The sequence below is a fragment of the Leiobunum rupestre genome, chromosome 6, assembly GCF_980474605.1.
Source record: "Leiobunum rupestre chromosome 6, qqLeiRupe1.1.hap1, whole genome shotgun sequence".
In the NCBI taxonomy this organism is placed as follows: domain Eukaryota; kingdom Metazoa; phylum Arthropoda; class Arachnida; order Opiliones; family Sclerosomatidae; genus Leiobunum; species Leiobunum rupestre.
Genome location: NC_143389.1, coordinates 35493598 through 35518266, shown reverse-complemented (window position 1 = coordinate 35518266; position 24669 = coordinate 35493598). Strand labels below are relative to the sequence as shown.

General features: G+C 36.4%; 6 protein-coding genes across 12 annotated transcripts; 5 read left to right on the top strand and 1 right to left on the bottom strand.

The window, feature by feature from the left end:
• Positions 1–208: 208 nt before the first annotated feature.
• Gp93 (heat shock protein 90 Gp93) lies at positions 209–3343 on the top strand. Its single transcript, XM_090176911.1, has 8 exons — positions 209–411; positions 493–598; positions 667–808; positions 874–990; positions 1063–1230; positions 1298–2989; positions 3057–3116; positions 3176–3343. Exons 1-8 carry the CDS (start codon positions 369–371, stop codon positions 3197–3199), a joined length of 2352 nt encoding a protein of 783 aa, XP_090033037.1. The 5' UTR covers positions 209–368; the 3' UTR covers positions 3200–3343.
• On the bottom strand, positions 3335–4907 carry LOC149940760 (uncharacterized). The gene is made up of 5 exons (XM_090176920.1): positions 4539–4907; positions 4367–4475; positions 4169–4294; positions 3921–4104; positions 3335–3866 (listed from the first exon to the last, which is right to left on the bottom strand). Exons 1-5 carry the CDS (start codon positions 4568–4570, stop codon positions 3382–3384), a joined length of 936 nt encoding a protein of 311 aa, XP_090033046.1. The 5' UTR covers positions 4571–4907; the 3' UTR covers positions 3335–3381.
• Positions 4582–5641, top strand: mRpL53 (mitochondrial ribosomal protein L53). The gene is made up of 3 exons (XM_090176921.1): positions 4582–5017; positions 5161–5273; positions 5339–5641. The coding sequence occupies exons 1-3, from the start codon at positions 4896–4898 to the stop codon at positions 5503–5505; spliced, it is 402 nt and encodes a 133-aa protein (XP_090033047.1). The 5' UTR covers positions 4582–4895; the 3' UTR covers positions 5506–5641.
• LOC149940758 (uncharacterized) lies at positions 5547–6213 on the top strand. The gene has a single exon (XM_090176922.1). It carries the CDS (start codon positions 5547–5549, stop codon positions 5739–5741), a length of 195 nt encoding a protein of 64 aa, XP_090033048.1. The 3' UTR covers positions 5742–6213.
• Positions 6214–6509: 296 nt separating this feature from the next.
• Doa (CDC like kinase darkener of apricot) lies at positions 6510–18540 on the top strand. 7 transcript variants are annotated; one of them, XM_090176914.1, is made up of 13 exons: positions 6510–6684; positions 7722–7897; positions 12920–13256; positions 15325–15418; positions 15828–15894; positions 16731–16844; positions 16934–17024; positions 17094–17169; positions 17224–17318; positions 17393–17519; positions 17582–17744; positions 17807–17894; positions 17967–18540. In XM_090176914.1, exons 2-13 carry the CDS (start codon positions 7731–7733, stop codon positions 18189–18191), a joined length of 1644 nt encoding a protein of 547 aa, XP_090033040.1. In that variant the 5' UTR covers positions 6510–6684; positions 7722–7730; the 3' UTR covers positions 18192–18540. The 7 variants fall into 7 exon arrangements, with proteins under 7 accessions (XP_090033040.1, XP_090033039.1, XP_090033038.1 ...); XM_090176913.1 differs by having other exon boundaries at positions 17390–17519; XM_090176912.1 differs by having other exon boundaries at positions 17224–17324; positions 17390–17519.
• Positions 18541–18915: 375 nt separating this feature from the next.
• Positions 18916–23854, top strand: LOC149940756 (sialin-like). Its single transcript, XM_090176919.1, has 10 exons — positions 18916–19126; positions 19515–19714; positions 19878–20111; positions 21748–21931; positions 22008–22055; positions 22728–22810; positions 22877–23159; positions 23229–23384; positions 23454–23539; positions 23600–23854. Exons 1-10 carry the CDS (start codon positions 19120–19122, stop codon positions 23771–23773), a joined length of 1455 nt encoding a protein of 484 aa, XP_090033045.1. The 5' UTR covers positions 18916–19119; the 3' UTR covers positions 23774–23854.
• Positions 23855–24669: the final 815 nt, after the last annotated feature.

The following is a 24669-nucleotide window of genomic DNA, read 5'->3' as shown; positions in this document are numbered from 1 at the left end:
AAATTCAAATTTAGCGGTTTTTATTTAGACACATCTAGGGACAGAGGACGCCTTAGACGTATTTCAAAATCGACCAATCGTTTGAAGCCTCGTCCTTTGGCCAATATAATTTTTCATTGGATAAATAACGAATCGTGGCCTAGCGTGGTTGAAAGTGATTGGTACAAATATATTTATAAAGCTTGTGCTAGTATTAGAGAATTTTTTCAGATGCCATTCAACTCAAATAGCGTATCGGTAGATTTTCCTTTTTGACACTTCGGAAACGCCGGTTTCTTCTTGGATCAAATTATTTCCAATTTTTAATGTTATTTTAAGTTATACAAGTTGCTAAAAGGCAGCTAAATCTAGGCTTAATTTAATTCAAAATGAACAGATTATTTTTGTTACTAACTTTTCTTTTGTTAGCTGGTAAGTATCTAAATTATAAGCTAAGGCTAACGTTAAACGAGCAGAAGAGAAGAAAGGATATGATTTTTTAAACTTTGTCAGGTCTAACATGGGCTGCCGAAGATCCAACGCTAGAAGATTTTAAAGTTGAAAATGACATTTCAAGTAACAGGGATGGATCTAAAACTGATGACGAAGTTGTCAAACGGTAATATAGCCTTTGAGCATTGTTCCTGAACATGGTTATTTAAATATTTTTACAATTTATTAATTTAGGGAAGAAGAAGCTATAAAATTAGATGGCCTTAATGTAGCTCAAATTAAAGAAATGAGAGAAAAATCTGAGAAATTTCTCTTTCAAGCAGAGGTGAATCGAATGATGAAACTCATCATTAACTCCCTTTATCGCAACAAAGAGGTTATTATATTTAACCATTGTTCAATCAACTACCATATTGTTCTAAAATATTTAATTTTTGACAGATTTTCTTAAGGGAACTTATTTCAAATGCTTCCGATGCTTTAGACAAGATAAGAGTATTATCACTAACAGATAGCTCTATGTTAAAAGGCGTTGATGAATTATCCATAAGAATTAAAGTAAGAAATTACATTTATTATATAAGTGATAAATAAATTGATATACTGTAACAGAGTAAATTTTTCATTCAGGCTGACAAAGAAAATAGTATGCTACACATAACAGATACAGGTATTGGGATGACCAAGAAGGACCTAGTAAACAATCTAGGTACTATAGCCAAATCAGGAACATCAGAATTTTTACAGAAGATCACTCAATCTGACACTTCTGGTGAAATGTCCGACTTGATTGGACAGGTTAGTTAAGTTATTTCTAATCAATGACGTGGTGAAAAAAGTATTCTTATGATTATTTTTTTTCTAGTTTGGTGTTGGATTTTACTCTGCATTCTTAGTTGCTGATAAAGTAATTGTAACCAGTAAAAACAATGATGATGTTCAACATATTTGGGAGTCCGACTCTGCTTCTTTCTCGGTTGTTGAAGACCCAAGGGGTGACACGTTGCAAAGAGGAACAACCATTAGTTTGCAACTCAAAGAGGAGGCAAAGGATTTCTTGGAAGAAGATACACTGAGAAACCTGATCAAGAAATACAGTCAATTTATTAACTTTAACATTTATTTGTGGAGAAGCAAAACCGAAACTGTGGAAGAACCAATTGAAGAAGAGGAAGAGTCAAAATCTGAAGAAAAGAAAACTGAAGATGAAGCTGTGGATGATGAAGAAGTGAAGGTTGATGAAGAAAAAGAAGAGAAAAAGCCAAAAACCAAAAAAGTTGAGAAAACAACATGGGATTGGGAATTGATTAATGATTCAAAACCTATTTGGACCCGAAAACCAGCTGAGATAGATGATGCTGAATACAATGAATTCTATAAGTCAATAACCAAAGATAGTACTGATCCTATTGCTAAAACCCATTTTGTGGCTGAAGGAGAAGTCACTTTCAAATCCTTGCTTTTCGTCCCAAATGTCCAACCCACAGAATCCTTTAACCGATATGGAACCAAAGTGGATCATATCAAACTTTACGTCAGAAGAGTTTTCATTACAGATGACTTCCAGGACATGATGCCAAATTACTTAAGTTTCATCCGGGGTGTGGTTGATTCGGATGATTTGCCTTTGAATGTCTCGAGAGAAACTCTTCAACAACATAAACTTCTTAAAGTCATCAGGAAGAAATTAGTTCGCAAGACCCTGGATATGATCAAAAAGATTTCCAAAGATGATTATGAAAAGTTCTGGAAAGAATACAGTACCAACATGAAGCTGGGAATCATTGAAGATCCTGGAAACCGAACCCGTTTAGCCAAATTAGTCCGTTTCATTTCTTCACACGATCCGAAAGGAACTTCATCTTTGGCCGAGTATGTCGAAAGAATGAAGGAGAAGCAAGAACACATTTATTACGTTGCTGGTGCCAGTCTCGCGGAAGTTGAGAAATCTCCATTCGTTGAAAGACTGCTCAAGAAGGGCTATGAGATTCTGTATCTGACGGAACCAGTTGATGAATATTGCATTTCAGCCTTACCAGAGTTTGAGGGTAAAAAGTTCCAGAACATCGCTAAAGATGGATTAAAATTGGAAGAAGGAGACAAAGCTAAGGAGAGACAAGAATCGTTGAACAAGCATTTTGAGCCACTGAGCAAATGGTTGGAAAGTGATGTTTTGAAAGATAAAATTGGCAAAGTCACTGTTTCTCAGAGACTTCATTCTTCCCCCTGCGCTCTGGTTGCTAGCCAATTTGGTTGGACCGGTAATATGGAAAGGCTAGCCAAGAGCAACGCTCACAGCAAAACTTACGATACAACAAGGGATTATTATCTAAGTCAGAAGAAAACTTTAGAAATAAATCCACGTCATCCTTTAATAAAGGAGCTTTTGAAAAGAGTAGAAGCTGATAAAGGTGACGCAACTGCGACAGACATGGCCAATATTATGTTTGAAACAGCAACTTTGAGGTCAGGGTTTATGCTTTCCGAGACATCATCATTTGCTGAGAGAGTTGAAAATTTATTGAGGAAAACTCTAGGGGTTCCCGAAGATGCGCAGGTATTGTAACATGTCGCTTTGATTGGTCATATCCAAAGTGTTTCTTATTTACTCTTATGTGTTGCAGATTGAAGAAGAGGAAGAAATCGAAGATGAAGAGAAAGAGGAAAATATTCAGGCTGATGAGGTAATAATTGAAAATTTTGTGCCCTTTGCTACCAAAATAATTTAACATTTTTCATTTAGGATGGTGATCATGATGAACTTTGAATAAAAACTTGATTTACAACAAATTCATTATTTAAATAAACCGCCATGTCTACATAATCTTCCATTTTTTTGTCATTTACAAGAATGAAAATTTAGGAGTTTTTTTTTGTACATATCACAAATTATATAAAAAAATTCACAAAAGCTGTTTTTTTATTATAAGATTATATATTTTTACAAATTCAAAATTCTTGAGAATAGGTATACGATGAATTTTCCTTCTTGAGTTTGGACAACCTTCCTTTTTTAGGCATTTTATCTTCCATTATTAATTTTATTAACTCATCTCGAGAATGTTCTGTCTCATCCTCAAGCAACTTCTTAGATGAATCTTTAATTTTCTTCGTTTTTTTATCCGAAATTTTGGAACTCGAAAGATTACTTTCTTTACTATGGGATTTTGTTTTTTTGCTTTTTATCTTTGGTTCTTCGACTGTTTGTTTTTTCTCTTTTTTTAGTGATTTTAACTCCTCATGGGGAGGACTTATGGAAAGTTGTTCAACATACTGGGAAGTTAATTTCATTTTGTCTTCCAATTGTTTTTGTCTTTCGATAGCTCCTTTTCTTGAAGGTTTAATGCGGGAAATGACCCTTGACTTTGATTCTTTCTTTAATTTCTTTTTATATTTTAACACATGCTTTTCTCCGACTGTAACCACTGGGTCCTCTAAAAAGTTCTATAAATCAATTTCTATTGACTTGAATGTATTATTATAAGTACCTGATCCAAAGGACTGATATCTCTGTTTTAAGTCTGAAGGCATTTTGTGGCCTTTGTCATATTTATCAGGGAATGAAATGTTTGGTACATTTACTATTTTGTTGATTTCCATATGATGAGTAAAATTTTTGGATATAGGGACATATTTTTCCTTATCACCAACCAAGACACTCAAGTTCCCCAACTAAAATGTAAGTATACAATACATCAGTGACATTTTTGTTACTATCACCAGTGACATTGAGAACCTCTGAATTTGATTGTGCTTCTTTACAATTTAGAATAAATGTATTTTTGGCCTTTTCAGTTTCAATATGAAATTCCTCACTTCCATTAAGAGGAAATAACCGATCATTTAAAAGTGAAAAATCTATCTGTAACATTTTACAAATTGAAGATAATGAGATGTTACATAAAAATATTTTTAAAACATTTTCTTTACATACATCATAGGGTGCTCGAATCAATACAAGCTCCACATCATCGTCATCATATTGCAGAAAATCATCATTGCTTACGCACATTGATTCAAAGTCATCGGGGAACTTAAAAGTTCTATTATAAAAGGAATTTTCCGAATGTGAATTAATACATGAAAGTAGCATTACAAAATCTCACCCAGGTTTGACAGGAATTGGAGCTTCAGCCATATAAGTGTTTTTGATTGAAACAAAAATTATGTTCTTAACTTCCTGCAATGTATAAAGCCTTACGTAATAGATTACTTTAAAAAATAGGGCGAAATCTGACAACTTTTAAGAGTTTTGATGGGTTTCCATGATTCTGAAACTAAAACTAACTGGCGTAATCGCGGTAAAGATTGGGACACGTGCTGCGATTCCCGGAAAATTGCACTACAAGCTGCTGCTGCTGCAGTACTGCCGCAAGTGTAGCACCGTAAAAGGTTTGGTGTATGCCTCTTAAGTGGATTACGCACCGTCTGCCGTGCCGTGGAAATCAAAGTTGGCCGTAACCATGGCGTTTCGGCAACCATCAACGAAAGCTTTGTATACTTTACTTAAAAATTTACAGTTGCGACCGGTTAAGAAAATTACGTTTTCTTTCGATCCTTTTCATAGTAAAGTTAGTTCTTTACGGTAAGATTTTGGTATGAAAGTTTGAATCTGGTTATTTATGGAATTTAATAAGCAGCTTTAATTTTTTTAAATATTACTTTAAGCCTTGGTACGTTCTCTGTACAGGGAAATCAACATTGAAGGCGGTGTTTTTTTACTTCCAGAGAATTTCTTTTCCATGTAAATTCGCCCAGGATCCTTAAATCTAATCCAAAGTGCGTTATCAAATCATCCGTGGTTTGTAACCGTACTGAACCAGTAATAAATCTTGAATTGGGTAAATTGCGTTATCATTTAATCTAAAATAATCAGAAACTTGGTAAAGGATAAATATGTTTTCAGAAAATGGTTTGAAGTACTTATTTAAAACCGAAAACCTATCAGCCCTTGAAATTGTTGAAGAATTTGATAAAATTGTAACCCTTCATGACAAAATCCCTGAGCCTATAATTTTGGCAGTACAACAAAAGAAAGCTGTCAAATCAAGAGCAAAACCAGGAAAGAAATAGGATAGTATTTATTTAATTAGTTCTACAGAATAAAAATAACTATGAAGGATTCTTACAAACAATCTTTGCATACAAATATGCATTTGTATAACAAACTTTATGACCAAATACCAGCATTTTCTGATGTCTTTGATGAAGAAACATTTTTAATATTTGCTATATTTTTCATTGCTTTAACATGTTTTGTTACATTTACAATATCACGTTTTATAGTTCTAAAACCTGCAAATTTTTGAAATTTTAATAATGGTTCAAGATTTAAAGTTGACTTGTACTCTAATAACAATTCTGCAACAACTTTATTTGTTCCATACATTTATATAAAGCCCTGTGTATCAGTGTGGATACATGACTTAAGTTATGGCTCCACCTTGCACTATATTTGAATTAGTCTTAAATTTAATGTTGGGGCTTTATGCTAGCATTGTCCAGCTGGTGCGTATATTGTGTCAAAATGCACCTTTGGACATGTAGCATTGAGCCCTAAGTGAGTTTGTTAAATAAGCGCTAAATTACCAAATACACAACCATGGTTTGAAAAGATTCAGGTGCATTTAGGTCTGTTAAATTTAGAACGGAATGCAGTTTGTTTTTTTTATAATCATTCATTACAGCTTTTGAAAATGCTGGGGCTGTTATCTCGATGTATCAACTATGCCTTAAATACATAATGTGTAATAAAGTTCTTTATTGAATGTATAAAGTCTTGTTAAAATTCATCAGGAACATTTTATTCCCTTACATCTGCCTATATTTGAAAACTAGCAGCTTTTTTATATAAAAGTTTTGACTGTTTGTTCCTCTTTTGTCAAAGACAAAACTTTCCCCACGTTAAATTGAAGATTTGATCCTTGAAGGACCACCCAAAGACCTGAAATTCATAATGAACGCTAATCCTTAAATCCGTTTTCATCGCACCAATTCTTGCAGAAGGAGTTAATGGCAACACTGCATTTTATTTTCCAGTCGCCAACAGTAACTCGCCATTTTGAGTTTTCTCGATTTAGGAATCTTCTAGTTGCATTTACTTTGTTGATATATATATTTGTCTCTTAACCATCTTCGTGAAAGATTACTTGTATTTTTATAATTTGAGGAGGACAATTCTCTGAGGCTAAGAAATACATCTAAAAGACGGACATTATTTGGAGGTTCTTGGACGGAATTAGGCGTACGAACGTAAGTGCACAGAAGTAGGCTTAGTAAGTTCCGTGTTTCTTGGTTGCCGTGGCTGGCGGCCACTGAAGAACACGGATGCACTGTTATTGAACCTTATACCAAGGCCCAGGTTGACCAAAATCGCGTTTAAATTTTACCATTTCTGAAATTTTAAATCTTAAGAAAAATACTTAAATGATTAAATTATAAAATTTCACAAGCTACAATTAGATAAGCCTAAAAATGTTAAAAGTTAAGTAGCTTTAAGTTTATGTGTAACATAAAACATTTCTTTTTTTTTATTATACACTTCATTCACAACTAATGTTACAACATCCCTAACGAAGTGAAATTGTTTTGTACCTATTATTTTTTTGTTTATCAGTGGTTTAGACATATAATCTTAAAGTAAGCAAACTTTTCCTGTTTTAAATTTAATCTATTAACTACTAAACGAAACTCAAAGGGGGAGTTAGAAGTATATCACTTTTGTTATTGCTTTCGCAGATTCTGTTCTAATTTATTTTGAAGTCAATTTGTGAGTAAAAGCTATGATAATGTGATACAATAAAATATTCATCCCCATAAGAAAAACGTTGCTCCTAACTCCTTTAACCGTGAATTTATCTAAGAATTAAATTTTTAGTCATTTTTGGTAATTTTTTAATTTGTAAGAATTAGGTTGTTTTTTTTTAATGGCAAACAAATAGTAGGAGAAACATCACTCCTCCCCTATAAATGAAATATTTTAGGAATAAAAATTTCCAAGTACAATGTCACTTAGCTATGGGAAATTAAATTGAGGTAATTTCTCATCAGCATGTAAGGTTATTATAATTGCATAATTTAGTGACTACCTAGCACTCATTGTTAAAAAAAATATACAGAAGTTTATTTTCCTTTGCGTTCTCTTATTTTAAGGAAATATCAGGGAATTTGGTTTTCCATATGTTGTATTTTTCTTTCTTTTTTTCACTTCAGTAAAAGAACTGAGCTTAACATCGTGAAGAATATTACTTCTCCTGTTCAACTTGGACCACTTTATTTATTATTTTTAGATTACAAGTATGCCTCGTTCAAGAAGGAAACGTCAAACACGATCAAGATCATCCGAGTCCGTAACTTCAACTGACAGTCGTAGCAGTAGTTGCGATACACAAAAAAGAAAGAGAAGGAGAATCTCCGTGGATAGCCGTTCAGATTATCGACGATACGATTCCAGGCGTTCCAGAAGGTTAGCCATTCCTTATAATTTCATTAGTACACTAGTATTTGGGTAGTCTTTTTGCCACCATGACCTACAAAATTAGTACTTCTTTCCTAAACAATACAAAATACAGGGCATATTGCTTAAATTCCCTTGGTAAGTCAATTTCTTCAGTTGCTTTTAATAATTAGAAAATAAGGGCTTTAATTAGGGATGCTCTGATATGGGTGGGGTGGCTGAGTGGTTAGCACTTTAGCCTCGCAGCAAGAGGAGCCGGGTTCGATCCCAGCTAGTGGCACTGGGTGAAAATCCGGAACCACTCCTTCTGCGTAGAGTTTGTAAGTTCTCTCCCCACTGGTTAAAGGGGTTTTCCACCGAGATCTTCGGTTTCCCCTTCCCATAAAAACTTGGAGGTTAACGGTAATAGTTAGTGTAGGGAGCCAGCTCCCGTGGCATGAAGGGCTTGCCACCAACCTCCTACGCATTGTAACCCGGCCACCTGTTACTTGATCACGCACAAGCAACATTGCTTATGTGGTAGAAGGTGGTGCCTTGGGTATTAGCTCTATTTTAAAAAAAAAATATCGGTATCGGCCAATATCTGCTTAAGCGAAGCCGATATTGGCCGATACTGATATTAGAAAAATATACCGATATATCGGTGCAGCTCTAGCTATAATATTTTAACCCTAACTCCTAACTGACCCCCAACTTTTATAATTCACAACTATAACGTTGGTCCTTTACTTAAATACCTTTTTCGTGACAAAAATTTTAACTGCTATGAAATAGTTAAACCTAGGAGCAACAAACACAACACCCCACACAAGGAGAACGCAACCCGACAAAACTCGTGGATTTTCTTGCGTACTTTTTTCATTGGCTAGACGCTTTAGCGCCTGCTGCCGTCGGAAGGGGAAAATTCGGAAATTGTCTTCCCCTCCGCCGGTAAAACGTTCATCGTAAAGGCTCGTGACGCTCGTCCAATGAAATTCGTACACAACCCTTCGTTAGCGTATTTAAAGGCTAGCTGCGTTCTCCTTGTATTTGTTGCTCCTAGGTTAAACATTCCGGCTATTTTTAAGAATAGCACCTTTTGGTTTTTCTTTATTTTTTTTTGGTGTATTATTTGTCAAGGATTACAGTAATGCCAAAAGTTTTAACCGCAATTTATTATTTAGAAAGATATGATAAATATAAAATTGGTACTTACCACCAATATTTTCCTCGGAAAATATATATTATTTCGAGATTTTCTCGGGAAATACAACATATTTCGAGATATTTGTACGTGTTGGATGAGGTAGGACTGATGAAGAATTAGATTTAAATTCGCACCACAAAAGGCTATACTAGGTACTGTCCTCTAGGTCGCGTTATAGATGGCACAGCTTGATTAGCAAGAATGGGGCTCGAGCGAAGTGAGTGCGCGGCGCCTTAAGGCGCCAATACTTCGTTTACGAGTCCAGTTTTACTTTTAGTTTGGAACTTTTTTTCTTCATCAGCCCTACTTTACCCAAATGCAGTACCATTTAAAGGCCGATTTTTTCCCTTAATTTTTTCTTGTAAAAACATGTTTCCGCAACATAATTTTATTTATTTTTTAGATTCCTTGACCACTAATTATCCATTACAAAAATAATTAACAAAAAAGCAATGTGCTATTCTTAAAAATTCCCAAAATTCCTGTTACTGATTTAGCCTCATTGTTATGTTTTTATTTTACTCTTTCTAAGTTGGTAGATATATTGTAAAATAAGCGCGGTTAAATGTCTATAATCAAGTATCTTAGGCGTTGACTTTCGAAACTCTTTTCCGCCTTGGATAGGAACCAGCCCTTTTTACAGGACCAAACACGCGAGCCGACATTTACGCGTTGCACTTCGAGTAATGCCGAGGTATAGGCTAAATGCTGATCTATAAATCGCTCTTTTTGCTTCGGGAGAGTGCCTTACTGAATCCCGGTCGCGCTCTTAGGGCGTTTAAGAGTCTTGAAGGCGCGCCTTCTAAATTTATCGGAGAAAGAGGGCAGTGAGAACGTTTGGCCGGTTCAGGGGGGAGAGAGAGAGACACACACACCATGGAGTTGACTGGACTGCGGTCTTATTTTAAAAATCGCTCGTCGAAAGTGCACATATTTTACCGTCGTTTTTGCTTTAGCGCGTGTCGTAAGGGTCTATTCCAAAGTTTTTATTATTTTGCGAAAGTATAGATCGATTCTAAATAGATTTTTTCTGAGCTCTGTGAGCGATCTTTCCAAGTTTTAGGGAGTGGTTTTCTTCCAAACGTTTTTCTTTCGACCGTAGTTCGACACTCGATCCAACCCTCCGACCCCAGCCTCATTAATTTATCACGACGGTTTGATCCCTGCCATTATACCTCTAACTTGTTAGCAGTCGTGGATCGTGAAACAGTTAAAGGAAAAGGCAGGAAGTCGGTAAAAGCGCGCGATTCTCGATGATGATTACTCTATCCGCGAGTCAAAGTTTACGGGGCAAAAATTGCCACGGATGATCGTTGAATCGCTAAAGTTAAATGGATGACGGCTTCCGCCGCGGTCTAGGCTGTTGCTCGAGAAATAATTTGATCCACCCTAGTTGGTCGTTATTTGGGGGGAATCGCGTGAGGGGGCGCCGTATTCTATTCCCATCTTGGTTTGCGTTCGTGCACTCGTCCCGAGCATTTTGGGGGCCCCCTCTTTTAGGATGGAGGGCTCGCGTTGCCGGCGATAGGGGCAGCTGCTTCGACTGTTTAAGGTCCAAACGCCCCGCTATTAAAGTAAGGGGACTTGTCTGTCTATACTTATTGGTACGTTCTCTGAAAAAACCCGCCAGAAGAAAATGGTTTCTTCCAAAACAAACTCCGATCGCGGCCCAGCTGGCTTTTGCTCGGTCGCCGTTGGAACTTCGGAAGCCAATTTCATTTCGTTTGCGTGGCTCTTCGCGCCAAGTGTCGTTCACTTTGTCGCCAATGTCAAGTTTTTCAGATAACATTCGTAATCTCTATTTGATTTCGCGAAATTTTTAACTACTCTAGTAAAAAGGTCGGCGGTTAAAGTCTATCGTTATTTTTCGCTTAAAGAGCAAAATTCCGCGTTTTATTTTCTGAATTTTGTTTATACAGCGTCCGTGTCTAAGTTGTAACGTTACTCTTTTTTTTTGCTTAAGGAGTTTGCTTTCGAGCGCTACTGGTAAAAGAATACGGCGTATCGGAATAATAGTAATTCAAGGATTTTTGTCTCGAAACCCCTGCTTTTCCATTGTCAATTTTTTTTGTAGTTCAAGGACTAAAAATTGTCTTCTTTTTTTTTTTTGCTAACGGCTCCAATGATTTATATCAAAAGAAGATTGTATTTATTTTGGTCCTACCATGGTACCGCTACGGCGTCGAATTTTAGAGACATTTTATTAGGCGCCGTGAATTTAGATTCGGTAGAAGTCTTATAGGGCGATTCTTTTTTTCTCGGGGCCCTGTCTTCTTTCGAAGGATTTTCATGTATAAAGGCTAAAGGATGAGCGCCCGTTTGAAAACTTGGGTGTTGCCCTTTTAATTTCGTGGCCCGTTGTTTTAAGAATACTCCCATCTCATTGTCGTTAAAAATCTTTCGGAGAAGCGTCATGTTTGAACCTACGCTTAATATTTCGTTCGCCGTTTGTTCCGAGGGGAAGATATTTCCCAAAGACTGAACGTAATGAGACTTTGTTAAACCTTATTATCTTCGCGGTTTTCGTCAATAAAAATAGAGGAAGTCGGTAACGAACGGAATCTCAACATGTCGTTGTAAGTTGAGTAACGGAACTGTGTTGGGACAAAAACCGCGAGGTGGTATGGCGTTGTATGAAACAGGGGAATTCGGGACTCCGAACTGATACCGTTATCAAAAGTCGTCACTCTTATTTTTCTTCTGTTTTCCGTTTGAACGGCGGGATGTTGTTTAGTCGGGTACTTTTAAAAGCCCCCCGACCCCGAGCTATCCGGACTTTGTTTAGGCGCTAATTGTTGAAATTCGATTGCGATGTTATTGCACGCGTAAAGAGAGGTTTGGCTCCTAGTTAAGCGGTCAGGATGATCATGGGATTGGTTCTCTGCTGTTCTGGCGGCGAAAAATGGACCGGAAAAGGAAAACCTAGGTAAAGTTCACATTTTGCACTTTGGAAAAGCGGCTTTCCAGTTTGGTGGACAGTAGACCAAAATCAGCTAACGGACCTCGTGGAAACATTTCACTAGCTCGTAGACCGAAAATCTAAAGGGACTCTCTGTTCCAGATTTTTTGACCCGGTAGGCGTGACCTAAATCGGAAGGCTTGCTGCTGACCTGCTGTACTTTAATTCAACTTTAATTTATTTATTATTAAGAAAAATACAAGTTACGAAGCTAGAATAGCTTGTATATAACCCACAAGTGGAAAAGCAAGAAAAAAAAAGAAAAAAAATCGATTGTAGATACCCCTAGTTTGTTCAAAATGGACTAAAATCCACCCTCCATATTAATCCTTGAAATATTTAGCTATAGATGTTAGATAGGCCTTTCCATAAATTCGCTAAGGCTGCCCAACTTGTTCTTGCAGTCAAACCTATGGAAGAATTCATTAGCTATCTTTAGTGGGAGAGCTGGTGAACCATTGTAGAAGTTAGAAAAAAAACAGTAAACAAGAGGACCACGTTAATTTATCTTAAGGCCTATTGTTGGTCCATGCGTTGACGTGACTCAGAAACTGACTTCCAGGGGTCACTCGAAGCGTAGGTGGGAGCTCTGATAGGGAGATATTTAAACCCTCGGTCGCGGCCACTTTTTATTGCGTAGCACCAGTTGCTGTGATTTGTGTGCCTTTCGGTCCCCCTTTTCATCAATTTTTAATTTATCCCGTCAAATTTGACCGAGATATTTTTATTTTAAAACATGGCTAGGTTTTATCCTTATGGGTACTATCCGTCGTATTATCGTTATGGGTAAATATAATTTCTTCGACTGTAGGCGTTGAAGGTGTTCTTTGTATTTGTTCTTTAAGCTAGTTTGCATGTTATTAAGACATAATTACTTATTTTGCAGTGACTACTACAATAAAGATCCTGGCAGTGAAAAGAGCTACAGGGATTTCACTTTGGACAGAGATGAAAATCATTCTTCCAGCTCTCGTCATCATCATAGGCACCATCATTCCAGAGATTTGAGCAGACCTGGACGACAACGACATCGAGGAAGCGCCGTTCGTAGGAGGAAGATCTACGAAAGTCGTTCCACAGATCCCTCTGACAGTGCCGATTCCAGTTACCATTCACACAGCTCCAGCAGCTATCATCGTCGACACAGAGAGCCTCACCGTCATCATAGGCATCACAGGGAACACGGTAGAGGTCGCAAAAGGTCAAGAACCCCTAGCTCTCGGGTAAGTTATCAAAGTAAGGGGGTATTTTAAATGATAAGAAGCTTTCGAAACTATTCCAGTAGGTAGAATAGATGGTAAATATTTTTTTTTTTATGTTTTAAGAGTGGAATAAAAAAAGGCCTACTTAATTCATTAGCGCTCTTCGCAGTCTAGCCTATTACGGATAATCTGTAATAAGTTTGTAACGTATGGTTTTATGTTTAATGTCAATAGTTGATATGGATGAAAGGCACTTTTGAGTGTTTACACCGAAGAATAGGGCGCGTATGTGGGTTTGAGGGTGGCAGAATACCGCCAATTTTCTCTAGGCTGGTCTGAAAGGTATCCCATTTCTATTTTTAGAATATTCTCCTCCTTCACACACTCTTCCTCCTCTGTCTCTTAACATCTCCGAATCTTCGCAACTACTCTTCTCATTCCCCCTTAACTTTCTTTAGTTATCATTTTCATCCCCCAAAATGTTTTTTCTCGGATCTCTCTTAGTTTGTGGCATAGCTCCCAGAATCTTCCTAGAACGTGTGCCAATGAGCTTAAGGATTTGATTTTTGGCAGTTGCTCTATTAAGAACTTTTGGTGAGGCCAGTATTGCGGAATTAGGCTATTCCCTCCCCAAACTCAAATTTTTAAAGCCAGTGATATTATCGGTTGGTTAGCTTTCTCCGCTCTTTCGCTTTTCTAGTCTTTAAAGTTTATTCTCAATTTAACCTTGTTAAGTTATTGATCTTTTAAGAAATATATATCTATATTATATTATTTTAGTCTTAGTCGTAGAACTTTATTTTGAGGCAGTATGTTCTCTAAAATTTCAGTTAAATTTTAAATATTTCTGCCGGAAAATGAAGTATATCGTGTAAAATTCTCTTAACTGGTGTAAAAAATTAATTTTGATTCACTTAACTGGAAAGCGTTAGAGAATTGATCGCAGGCCTCAAGTTGGGTGATGCTGGAACGTAGTGAATCACCCGATGTTGCTGCTGATGACGTGATGTTACGTTCTTGTTCAAGTTTTTTACAACATTTTTCTAATCGCCTTAAAGTACAGGCTAGTGATGAAGTCCCCATTCACACTCGAACCAGCAGGCATAGTGTAAAGTTATTACTTTATTTTAATTAACAAACTTTGGATGAATCCCCCCAGAAAAGCTAGTCTCTAAATTAAAAATTCGGGCTTGTTTTCATTAACAGTTTGTATGCTGTTTGGGGCTCTTTTTAAACTCAACCTGTTTAAAAGTACGCCATTTTAAAAATTAGCACATTTCTAATTCAGTGTTATAATTAGTGTGATTTGAAGTTTAGTTTAGTGTGATTGTTTAGGTAATAGGGTTATTTTTGGGGTAAAAACCAACAATCCCTTACTTTATAACTAACAGAATTGGTAGAGGTCATATTATAGGATTTTAATAATCAAAGCTGTAGTAATATTTTGACTTATCTTCATGATTGACATCTATAGGTTTTGTTACATTTATTTCCAATTTATAGACCTTTACACTTGCTAATTTTTTTGACTAAATATTTTCTGTATCTTATCTTCAGACCTTCCCAGAGCCTTCAAATGATAAGCGAAAGTGCTTGTTCAAAGGTCTTTATTATGAAATGCTATAAAATAAATTGATTAGTTTTTAGGTTAGGCTAGGCTGCGAAGAATTAAGGCTTTGGTAATTTCTTTTCTGGTAATAAACATGTAGTTAATTTAATACATTGAGACGCTAATTGGTAACTAGCTTACCCCAGTATAAAAACCTTAATCTTTAGAGGGGAAATGTTTTTATTAGATCATAAGTAGTATTAAGTATTAGTTATATGTAAGTGGAAAACTTAATGTATGCTGACACGAGGTTGCCTGTTTCCCTATTTGTTGTCGTTTTTGCCATGTTACACGCTCTCCCTGAAAATGCTGGCATCCCTTGCCTATGAAAATACAATGGCTGTGGTGGTAATCCTCATTGAAAATCCCATTTGCGAAATCTCGCGAAAACAATCGTGCCCAACGTTGGATTCTGGATGATTCTTCATGACTGCTTCATTGCCGATGTTGGCTGAATTGGGTGATTCTTTGATCGAACAGTCTCCGCGCGACCATAGCTCAAGGCTGCCCAGCGTGGAGGATGACAGTGACGGGCACCTGGTCTATCGGCACGGGGACATCCTGCAGGATCGATGTACTCACCATTTTTCGTAACGTTAAAAACATGATTAGTACCCAAAAAAGGCGTTAAAAAATCGTAAACTATTTTTGCCCCAAAAACCATATTTCATAAGTAAATAGCTTTATGATAAGGTGATTTTTCAATAGTCACCTTACAAATTCTCTTTTTAAAAAAACTAATTAGCTCTTTATCTTCTTAAGCCTAATGTATTACTTCAAAAATTTAACACATTTAAATTCTATAGTTTTAAACTTCAATTTCTTAAAAAAAATTATCAACGCAGGCTTATTTATAGTCAGTAAATTTCGTGTATACGTGTGTATGTAGGTCGGTATTAGATTTTCATTCCTTTCTCAGCCAAAAGTTGAAGACAAAATTTCATTTTTTTACGCTCCTAATAGTAGATTTTGTTTTATTCCAGATAAAATCCTCACAACTCTCGGTGAAGGTACCTTTGGGAAGGTTGTCAAGGTGACTGATATGCAAACGTAAGTTGACAGAACTGTCTATTTAGTCTTATTGTAAGTTTTGTACCGGAATGGAAATTTTTTCTTTGAAATCTGTGTTTAAAAAAAATCTCCTGAAACTTAAATATAGTTGGGGAAACTTTGCATACATGTACCACTTTCGCTCTTCTCTCTTCTCTCTCATCTTTTTGAGAGTTATTTTTAGATTAGACATTTGGTGGCTGTCATTTAGAGCTGCAAAAAAATTGCTGAAGAGAAGCGAGCAAAATGCAATATATCAGCTTGCGTAAATAGACTTGTGTTTATAGAGAAAATGTCAACTACATAAAACTTGGAAAGCACATAATGTAACCCTTTCCTCCCCCTCCCGTGTAGCCCCATAATTATTTCCTGGTGATTGGCCAGTAGGAATTTTATTTTTAGATATGATGACTTCACTAAACGCAGATTTTTTTGTACATAAACCAAACTTGTTTACTCTTGGCCCATATGATCTTTTAGGAGCTATAACTAACGTTCAATCACTTCAGGGTCTTTTAGTTTTTTATGTAAAGACGACTTGAAAATGTGCAAAAATACCGCGTTGTAAGTGATAATATTAAATGTTTTTTTATTTTTCAATTGTCCAGTTAGCAAAAAATTCATTGATAAATAAAATATATAGCTAAGAATCAGCAAACATTTAATACAACCAAACTTGGTTTCAGAGCTAGTTTTAAAATAACGTATTCACACACACACAAATTCCTTGTGTTAAAAAGAAATCTTTTCACTGGCTAAAATTCATTAAATTTTGCTTTGGTTATTATGAGTGATAGGCTTAAATATTGAATATCTGTTGAAATATTTCAATATAGGGGTCAAGTAGCTGCCTTGAAAATCATAAAAAATGTAGAAAAATACAGAGAAGCAGCCAAGCTAGAAATTAATGTCTTGGAAAAGCTTGCCGAGAGTGACCCAGATGACAAAAAGTAAACATATTTTGTAACCAGATATCTCTTGAATTCCACGTTTGTTGTTGTTACTAATTAGGGTTTTTCTTTAAAATATATTTTATCAGTCTTTGCGTCAAAATGCTTGACTGGTTTGATTATCATGGTCATATGTGTATTGCCTTTGAAATGTTGGGACTCAGTGTCTTTGATTTCTTGGTAAGGAAAATTGTTAATCTTCAACGCTATAAACAAGCAAATTTACAAACTTCACTTTTGGTTTTGTAGAAAGATAATAATTATCATCCGTATTCATTGGATCAAGTTAGACACATTGGATACCAATTATGCTATTCTGTAAATTGTAAGTATAGTGAATTTTATGCCATCAACTCGGAGTAACCAAATTTGGTTTCAGTTTTACATGAACATCAACTTACGCATACTGATCTGAAACCAGAAAACATTCTCTTTGTAAATTCAGATTATGACGTTACCTACAACACGAAAAAAGTGAGCGTAAGATAACATAAATTGAATGAACTATAATTGTTGGAAAATGGTACATCTTTCTTTGTTTTCAGAAGAAAGACGTTAGAAGGATACGAAGTACAAATATCAAATTGATTGATTTTGGCTCTGCTACATTCGATCATGAACATCACAGTACCATTGTGTCTACCAGGCATTATAGATCTCCCGAAGTTATTCTTGGTATGTATTTAATAAGATATTTTTAGCTTTAATAATGTGAAATTGGTTGAAACTTATTTTAGAATTGGGATGGTCGCAATCTTGCGATGTTTGGAGTATTGGCTGTATTCTATTTGAATTGTATTTGGGCATTACCCTCTTTCAAACTCACGACAATAGGGAGCACCTAGCTATGATGGAACGTATTCTTGGACCATTACCTTACCGAATGTGCCGCAAGAGCAAGTACGGTCACTTGTTTTTAATTTTTTTTTATAGTCTCAAAAATTTTGGTCCATTCTCTATAGAACCAAATATTTCTACCATGGAAGACTAGATTGGGATGAAAAAAGTTCAGCTGGCAGATATGTCAAAGAAAACTGTAAACCACTCAGAGTAAGCTATTATAATATTTAGCCTACAAATTTTTAACTTAAAATATTTTAATTGGAATGGGTTTTTGTTTAGCGTTATATAATTTCCGAGGATGAAGAACATAGACAACTTTTTGACTTAATTTCGCGAATGTTAGAATACGAGCCAACTCAACGAATAACCCTCGTTGAGAGTGTGAATCACACGTTCTTTGCCAAGCTACCGCCGGAACTTTTGTTCCATAGACTGGACAATAAAAATTTGAAGCCGTCCGCCGAAAGTGACAACCGTGAGAGGTCCCACAGTCTCAGTAGATGAGGACTAATGAATTATTTTCCATCTCTCGTGTATTTATAACTTTTCGAGCATTTTATTGCTTAAATTCAATAAAAATAAAAATTGGCATAAGGAAAAAGAGACTCCCATGGATGACAAAAAATATTATACATATTAGACTAAATCTTTTTTTTTTCTACAAAGTTAGATTTTTATTTTGAATTGGAAATGTTGATATCAAGCACAAAGGAATTGAGGATTATTGTACAGATTTTAAAATGGCTTTAATTTTGTTTAATAATAGACTTAGATGTTTAATGTATCATATTATCAACTTTTTGTAAAGAATGTTTGCCTAGATTGATTACTACTAATAAAGAATTAAAATCTTGGTAGTGACATTTTTATCGGGATTTCGTAGACTCGAGATTGAAAAACCATTAACGGTTTTTGTTGGCCGCGAAACTTAAAGGCTAAACGTCATGAGATCTTTATGCGAAAAACAAAACAAACTAATTTATGTTCGTTTCAATTAATCATGTTTTTACAACATTCAGTTGCGAAACGACGGTACTGAAAAAAAACAGATCGAGAAAATAATTAATCAGACGTCGGTCGATCTGCGGCGTTAATATTTTTCATCCGTGAAATACGGAGCGTCGTTTTAACCTTCTGTGGCCTTTTATATGCCAATTCCAGGTAGCATTCAGATATGGAATTGTACACATCATTTTCATTTTTGAGTAGCAGCTGTTTTTCCTACTTTCACAAGGCGGTCGTGTAAAAATAAGACAGCTCGCCTTTCGTTAAACATAAATTAGAAGATTTATGAGCGACGAAATGGGAGACAGTCGCGACGGGAACCAGTTAGATTCGGCAAATGATAACAATAGAGGGATGGAAGTTTAGCAGCATGTTTGTAACGTGATTATCCTTATATTTACGTAAATTTTTGGATTACTCCTGAATAATGTGCCGTAAGTTCCTCTATGGTATTTTAAACATTCTATTGTAGTTGTGTAACGGCTAACAATTGCATAACCACGGCTGTAGCATATGTTTTATTGAACCTGTACGGAATTGGGTGTTGAGTTTGATCCACAAAGTGCCATTTTATCTGAGTCAACGTGTATACGTACCTACTCCTCACCAGCTGATAGGGAGTAGTTACGTGGTTTCATCTGGTTTATCCTCTTATTTTCTGTGATTCATAGCTTAATTAAATTTGAGTGAGAAATATAATATATATGCCTGGTTAAACCTTTTTTGGACGTTAGTAGTGTTTTATTAAAATAATCGTAACGTAATAATATGTACCATCGCCATTTCAACTCGCTGAACTTCTTCTCAAACAAATTATGCCAGTTCCGGTCCGGTATATTTTCGTGATTCTTGGATTCTGGGCTTGTTTTCTCAACCATGCGCAAAGAGCTAACTTGAGCGTTGCCATTGTGGCCATGGTCCAAGATCCGGTTCGGAGGGTCAATACTTCAAGCGCCGAGTGCTACCCTCCTAACGCTTTAAGGCAGCCTTATCCGACAAGCAGTTGGTTTTCTTTCTTATCGGTTAGTTTTGCGAAACTTTGATTTCTTCTGGGCCGTCTTTACAGCGTTGAACGTCCCTGGGCAAAGCAACGAGCCCACACACAATCCAAGGCCAGTTAAGACGGCCCTGAGATTATTCGTATAATTAAATACTTATTCGGTAAGTTATTGGTTGAATTTTCAGGGTGATCGTTTGAATTGGGATCATCAGACGCAAGCTTTTGTGCTGTCCTCCTATTACTACGGTTATGTCACAACGCAAGTCCTTGGTGGTCGATTGGCCGAAATGGTCGGAGCCAAGTGGATGTACTTTTCTGGAATGCTCTGTTCTTCGTTATTGTGTTTGCTTTCGCCTCTAGTGGCCATTTTACACCCTTTACTCTTTGCTGCTCTGAGAATACTTCAAGGCGTGGTGGCGGTAATAAATATCATTCATCTTTATTATCATAACATATGTAACATAATTACTCATAAGTATGCCTCTGTATAACATTTCCATTGAAAAAAATTCAATGAGACCTTGTTTCACGCGGAACATACATTAAGCGGACCCAAAAATGCCAAAATGCTTATAATCCTTGCGCTATAGAAAAGGTTACCATGGAAATTAAATCACGTGATCGCGAGGCAAGAGCTAAACTTGACATTAGCAAAGCCAGAAACGCGCGAGGAATTCCCACTAACTTCCGTTTCCCATCAGTAAAGTTGATGACGCGTATTTCGTCACGGAATTGTAAGTGACGTAATTTACGTCATATCCCGTGAACAAGGTTTCATTAGCGAAAATGCTTTTATGGCATACTTATCAGTGATTATGTTACATATGTCATAAGTTACAATATAGGTAATTGGCAGCATGACGTATATAATACGTCACCCATGCTTTTTCCAATTGGAAAAAAAGAGTACCAGCATGGCGGCCATAGCTAAAGGTACGGCGTGACGTCATGCTGCCATGTCCCTATTATCAATATGTCACTTTTGCTATTATCCTATAATTTATAGGCAGGCCATGGCCGCGCTAGAAAACTCGTAGGTATTTCTTGTACGGGTACGTTTGTGCGCAGCAATGCTACGACAACTATTCTATTTACCATTCTAGTGCGGCCTTATTGACCAAATATTATTTACTTGTGCTATTTTCTATGATTAGAAGTATATATAGGGTATACATCGATTAAACACTAATCCATGGGGTATAGAGAGAAGTATCTATCTTGCTATCAAGTACCTTCCCAATGCGTTTAAAAATATATTTCATAGTAAATTTCTTTCCACTAATATAATAAAAATAAATTATTTACGACAAATTCTCATGATTTAATTGCTTGTAAAAGGAGCAAAATACAATAAAACACGACGCGTTTCGAAGCGATGCTTCTTTGTCAGGGGTAGACACTATTATGAGTGTGGCAATTCATTATAGCACTAGGGCCAAAGTTCAAAAATTAATAATATACAAACAATTGGAAAAAAATAAAAAAATTATTAAACAATGTCCACCCACAAGTTATCGCTAAATCCTCCCGGTTCTAAATTTAGTTGGCCACATTTTTTAATAAATAAGCTTTCGGCATATTTACGGCAATAAAACTGCTATTCATTGGTTAAAATTTTCCCAATCCATATTGTGGCCAGTTTTATTACAATGTACAGAAATACCGTTATTTTCATTTTTATTAGTTCTACCACTAATAGTAATAAATCGTAGAAACATGGTTTATAATTAAGTAGAGAATTGAAAAGCAGCTTATGACAGAAACAAAATAATGAAACGTAAAAACATTATAAATTCACTATAAATCTGGTTCTTTAATTAAACCGTTACTTAAAAGTTGTATTATTAATTTTATCTTACAATTAAGAAAATGTACCTACGTTTGACTAAATTTTAATTGGTAGGCGGAGTAATACACGCGGAAAATTCGACAAGGTTCGTGTTTTCATTTGTATAGTCTAGATGGATGCTTCTCTCGTAAGATATACACTGTATATTGTATACTTGTGGTATTATGAATTGGTACATTGAAACTTTAATAGCATTTTTGGTACAGGGAGCCGTATTCCCATTGTTTCATATACTACTTTCAAAATGGATTCCATCCCCGGAGCGTAATTTTTCCGCTTCCGTGATATACGGAGGTCTTTCTGTTGGTAACGTCGGAGGATTACTTTTTTCGGGATTTTTTTGTCAGTCAGAAGCTCTAGGAGGGTGGCACTCGGCGTTCTACCTCTTTGGTAATTTTTTGGCTTATGTTATGATTTTATAAACGCTTTTCGAATGGTAAAAATTTTGAAAACCACGTTATTACAGGCGTCATGGGATTGATCTGGTGTGTTTTGTGGATGTACTTTGTATATGGTAAGTTTACAAAAGCAGTGGCGAATTAACTATTAGGCTGAGCAGGCTAAAGCCCTACATAATTAATGACGTAGGCACCGGATTAACCCTAGGGGTTAGGAATATTTTCCAAAAGGTAGAGGGTCCCGAGTTGATGATAGAGAAAGGTCCGAGTAGCCCAAGTAAATCTCAAGCCTTGGGGCCCGTTTAGTTTTTAATCCACCACTGACAAATGGCACCTACTAGCTAAAACCATAGTCGTATGCTAAAAATTAGAGTATAATATTCGGGATAACGGAGAATATTCAGGCAGTACCCTTTTCAACTCGTGATTTCTGGAAGAAAAATCACGTCCGGTAACGGTGGTAAGAGCAGTGGCGTAGCTGATGGTCCGCAGGGCCCGCGGTGCGGGGGGGGGGGGCCTCGAGCTTCGGGGGTGCCCCACTAACCATAAAAAAAATTAAATAGGGGGGCCTCATAATGATTTTTGCGGGGGGGGGGGGGCTCCGAGTTCTCAGCTACGCCACTGGGTAAGAGGAAAGATACTGAAGTGCGATGACAGGATCTCTCTCAATGTAGGCAGATAATATCTTAAGGGATCATGGAAAAGAGGACATAGTTGAAGCCACAAATTCTTAACACGAATACATTCAAGCTGAAACTCACTAAAAGAGCACATTTTTCACAATTTAGAATCGCCAAGTATGCACCCTAGAATCACCACGGAGGAATTGAAATACATAACAGCTTTTCAAACTGAAGAGGTCCCTAGTGAGGTGAGTAATCTACCCTAATTGGAATGCTTTCTAATATTAATAAGACGAACGACATCCTTTTTGGAGATGGTTAACGTTCCTTGGAAACACGTCTTTGCGTCTGGTCCAGTGTGGGCACTCATCTTCGCTCACATGGGGCACAGTTGGGGTACTGATACATTGCTACTGGAACTACCAACGTACATTCACGAAATTATGGGCGTCGATATTGGTCAGAGTGGCGTTATCTCAGCCATTCCGTTTACGATGCAAGCACTCAGTGCTTGGCTCTCGGCCTACATTGTGGATAAATTAATTTGTTCTAGAAAAATTACTCTAGAAAAAGCGCGAAAAGGATGCAATTCCGTAGGTATAATTTCAACTGAAGGCCAATTTTTATTTGTAAAAATAACGGACTTTTGCATTTTCGCGGTCTTAGCTTTCTTTGGAGCAGCTATTTTTTTGACAACGGTGACATTCTTGGGTTGCAACTATACTTGGACCATTGTTTTCCTAAGTGTCGCTATGTTCTTCGATGGCATATCGAAATCGGGATTTTTCGTCAACCATATGGATATTGCACCCGACTTTTCTGGTTAATATCATTAATTTCATTGCAATATAACACCGTGTAAATTAATAATAGCTTCTTCTTCATTATAAGGCACGTTGTTGGGTATCACCAACACAGCCGGGAGTGTAGACGGCCTCTTAGTACCATACCTAGTGGCCTTTCTAACGGAAGGACAGGTACTTGAACACTAGAACCTAATAGAATCCATCGTATTTTAATTGAGCTTTCTTTTCTAGGCTAATTTGCGAGGCTGGAGTCACGTTTTTGTGGTTTCTGGTATAGTGTACTTAGTATCTGGAATACTCTTTTTAGCTTTCGGGTCAACGAAACAGCTCGTGTGGGCGTCGCGAAATATAAATAGACCGTTAATTCTGGGCGAGAGTTTGGCGAAAAGCGAGGAAAAGGAATAACGTTTTAGTACCATACGATGTTTTGAAGTCTTTAAATAATGTAAAATTGTTTGATTATTTTTAGGTGTTTGAATAAATTAATTTCTTTCTATTTTGTTGTGCCGCGCACCACTTTTTTTTAAAGCACGCAAAATTATATTTCTGTAAAAACCATTTTGAATCGAAGCCAAAACCTTTATTATAGGATGCTTCGAAGGAACTAATTTACTTTGGAAAATAATGAGGCGCTGCCACAGGAAGTGAGTGAAAACCTGTGTTTATAATCAGCTTTTCTCTCTCTCTTCCTTGAGTTTACGTTTTTAAGTAAGTACCACTATAAATATAAAAAAAGCTCAAGGTTATATCTCTATTTTTACACACAATCCGTCAGGGATTTGTGTGTACTGGGCTCACGTACAGTGTAGCCGATGCCGCCGGATTCCACATAACTCCAAGAATTAGGCTTAAAACTGCCAGGGTTATCTTAATCGAAATGAAATATATATATATATATATATATACAGGGTGTTTTGAATTTCTCTGACTGGGCATTTTTTTCAGAAACTGCAAGAGGTAGAGTTGCGGAATTTTCAGGGTATTATTTCTAGTGTGGGATCGCTTTAAATCCTAAATTTCGGAAAAATCGGAAATAATTTCGGGTTTTTGTGTAAATTATTTTTTCACCGGTAGGTGCTAGAAAAAAGGTTTCAATGAGAAAGTTGTAGAGTGCTGTCGAAAATGTTCAAAGAAATTGGTTTCATTGGAAAAGAACACTTTTCCACGAAGATATGAGCTGATGAAAAAAAAACAAGCGGTCCATAGGGGCCAATTGCCTTCGCATTTTTGTACGTAAATGAAAGAATAAATGTCTGAAAGATTAATTTTATTCGAATAAACAAAAGAATTTTACATGTGAG

Excerpts from the sequence above, each read along its gene's own strand:
- LOC149940758 (XM_090176922.1), top strand. The coding sequence starts at position 5,547 with ATGAAGGATTCTTACAAACAATCTTTGCATACAAATATGCATTTGTAT.
- Gp93 (XM_090176911.1), top strand. The coding sequence starts at position 369 with ATGAACAGATTATTTTTGTTACTAACTTTTCTTTTGTTAGCTG. Across the intron at positions 809-873 it reads CCCTTTATCGCAACAAAGAG|ATTTTCTTAAGGGAACTTAT; the intron begins GTTATTATATTT and ends AATTTTTGACAG. Across the intron at positions 1,231-1,297 it reads TGTCCGACTTGATTGGACAG|TTTGGTGTTGGATTTTACTC; the intron begins GTTAGTTAAGTT and ends TTTTTTTTCTAG.
- LOC149940760 (XM_090176920.1), bottom strand. The coding sequence starts at position 4,570 with ATGGCTGAAGCTCCAATTCCTGTCAAACCTGG. Across the intron at positions 4,476-4,538 it reads CCAATTCCTGTCAAACCTGG|AACTTTTAAGTTCCCCGATG; the intron begins GTGAGATTTTGT and ends CTTTTATAATAG. Across the intron at positions 4,105-4,168 it reads AAGCACAATCAAATTCAGAG|TTGGGGAACTTGAGTGTCTT; the intron begins GTTCTCAATGTC and ends CTTACATTTTAG.
- Doa (XM_090176912.1), top strand. The coding sequence starts at position 7,731 with ATGCCTCGTTCAAGAAGGAAACGTCAAACACGATCAAGATCATCCGAG. Across the intron at positions 17,025-17,093 it reads TCAGTGTCTTTGATTTCTTG|AAAGATAATAATTATCATCC; the intron begins GTAAGGAAAATT and ends TTGGTTTTGTAG. Across the intron at positions 17,325-17,389 it reads ACAACACGAAAAAAGTGAGC|AAGAAAGACGTTAGAAGGAT; the intron begins GTAAGATAACAT and ends CTTTGTTTTCAG.
- mRpL53 (XM_090176921.1), top strand. The coding sequence starts at position 4,896 with ATGGCGTTTCGGCAACCATCAACGAAAGCTTTGTATACTTTACTTAAA. Across the intron at positions 5,018-5,160 it reads AGTAAAGTTAGTTCTTTACG|AGAATTTCTTTTCCATGTAA; the intron begins GTAAGATTTTGG and ends TTTTACTTCCAG. Across the intron at positions 5,274-5,338 it reads AGTAATAAATCTTGAATTGG|AAAATGGTTTGAAGTACTTA; the intron begins GTAAATTGCGTT and ends ATATGTTTTCAG.
- LOC149940756 (XM_090176919.1), top strand. Across the intron at positions 20,112-21,747 it reads TACTTCAAGGCGTGGTGGCG|GGAGCCGTATTCCCATTGTT; the intron begins GTAATAAATATC and ends TTTTTGGTACAG. Across the intron at positions 23,540-23,599 it reads CCTTTCTAACGGAAGGACAG|GCTAATTTGCGAGGCTGGAG; the intron begins GTACTTGAACAC and ends TTTCTTTTCTAG.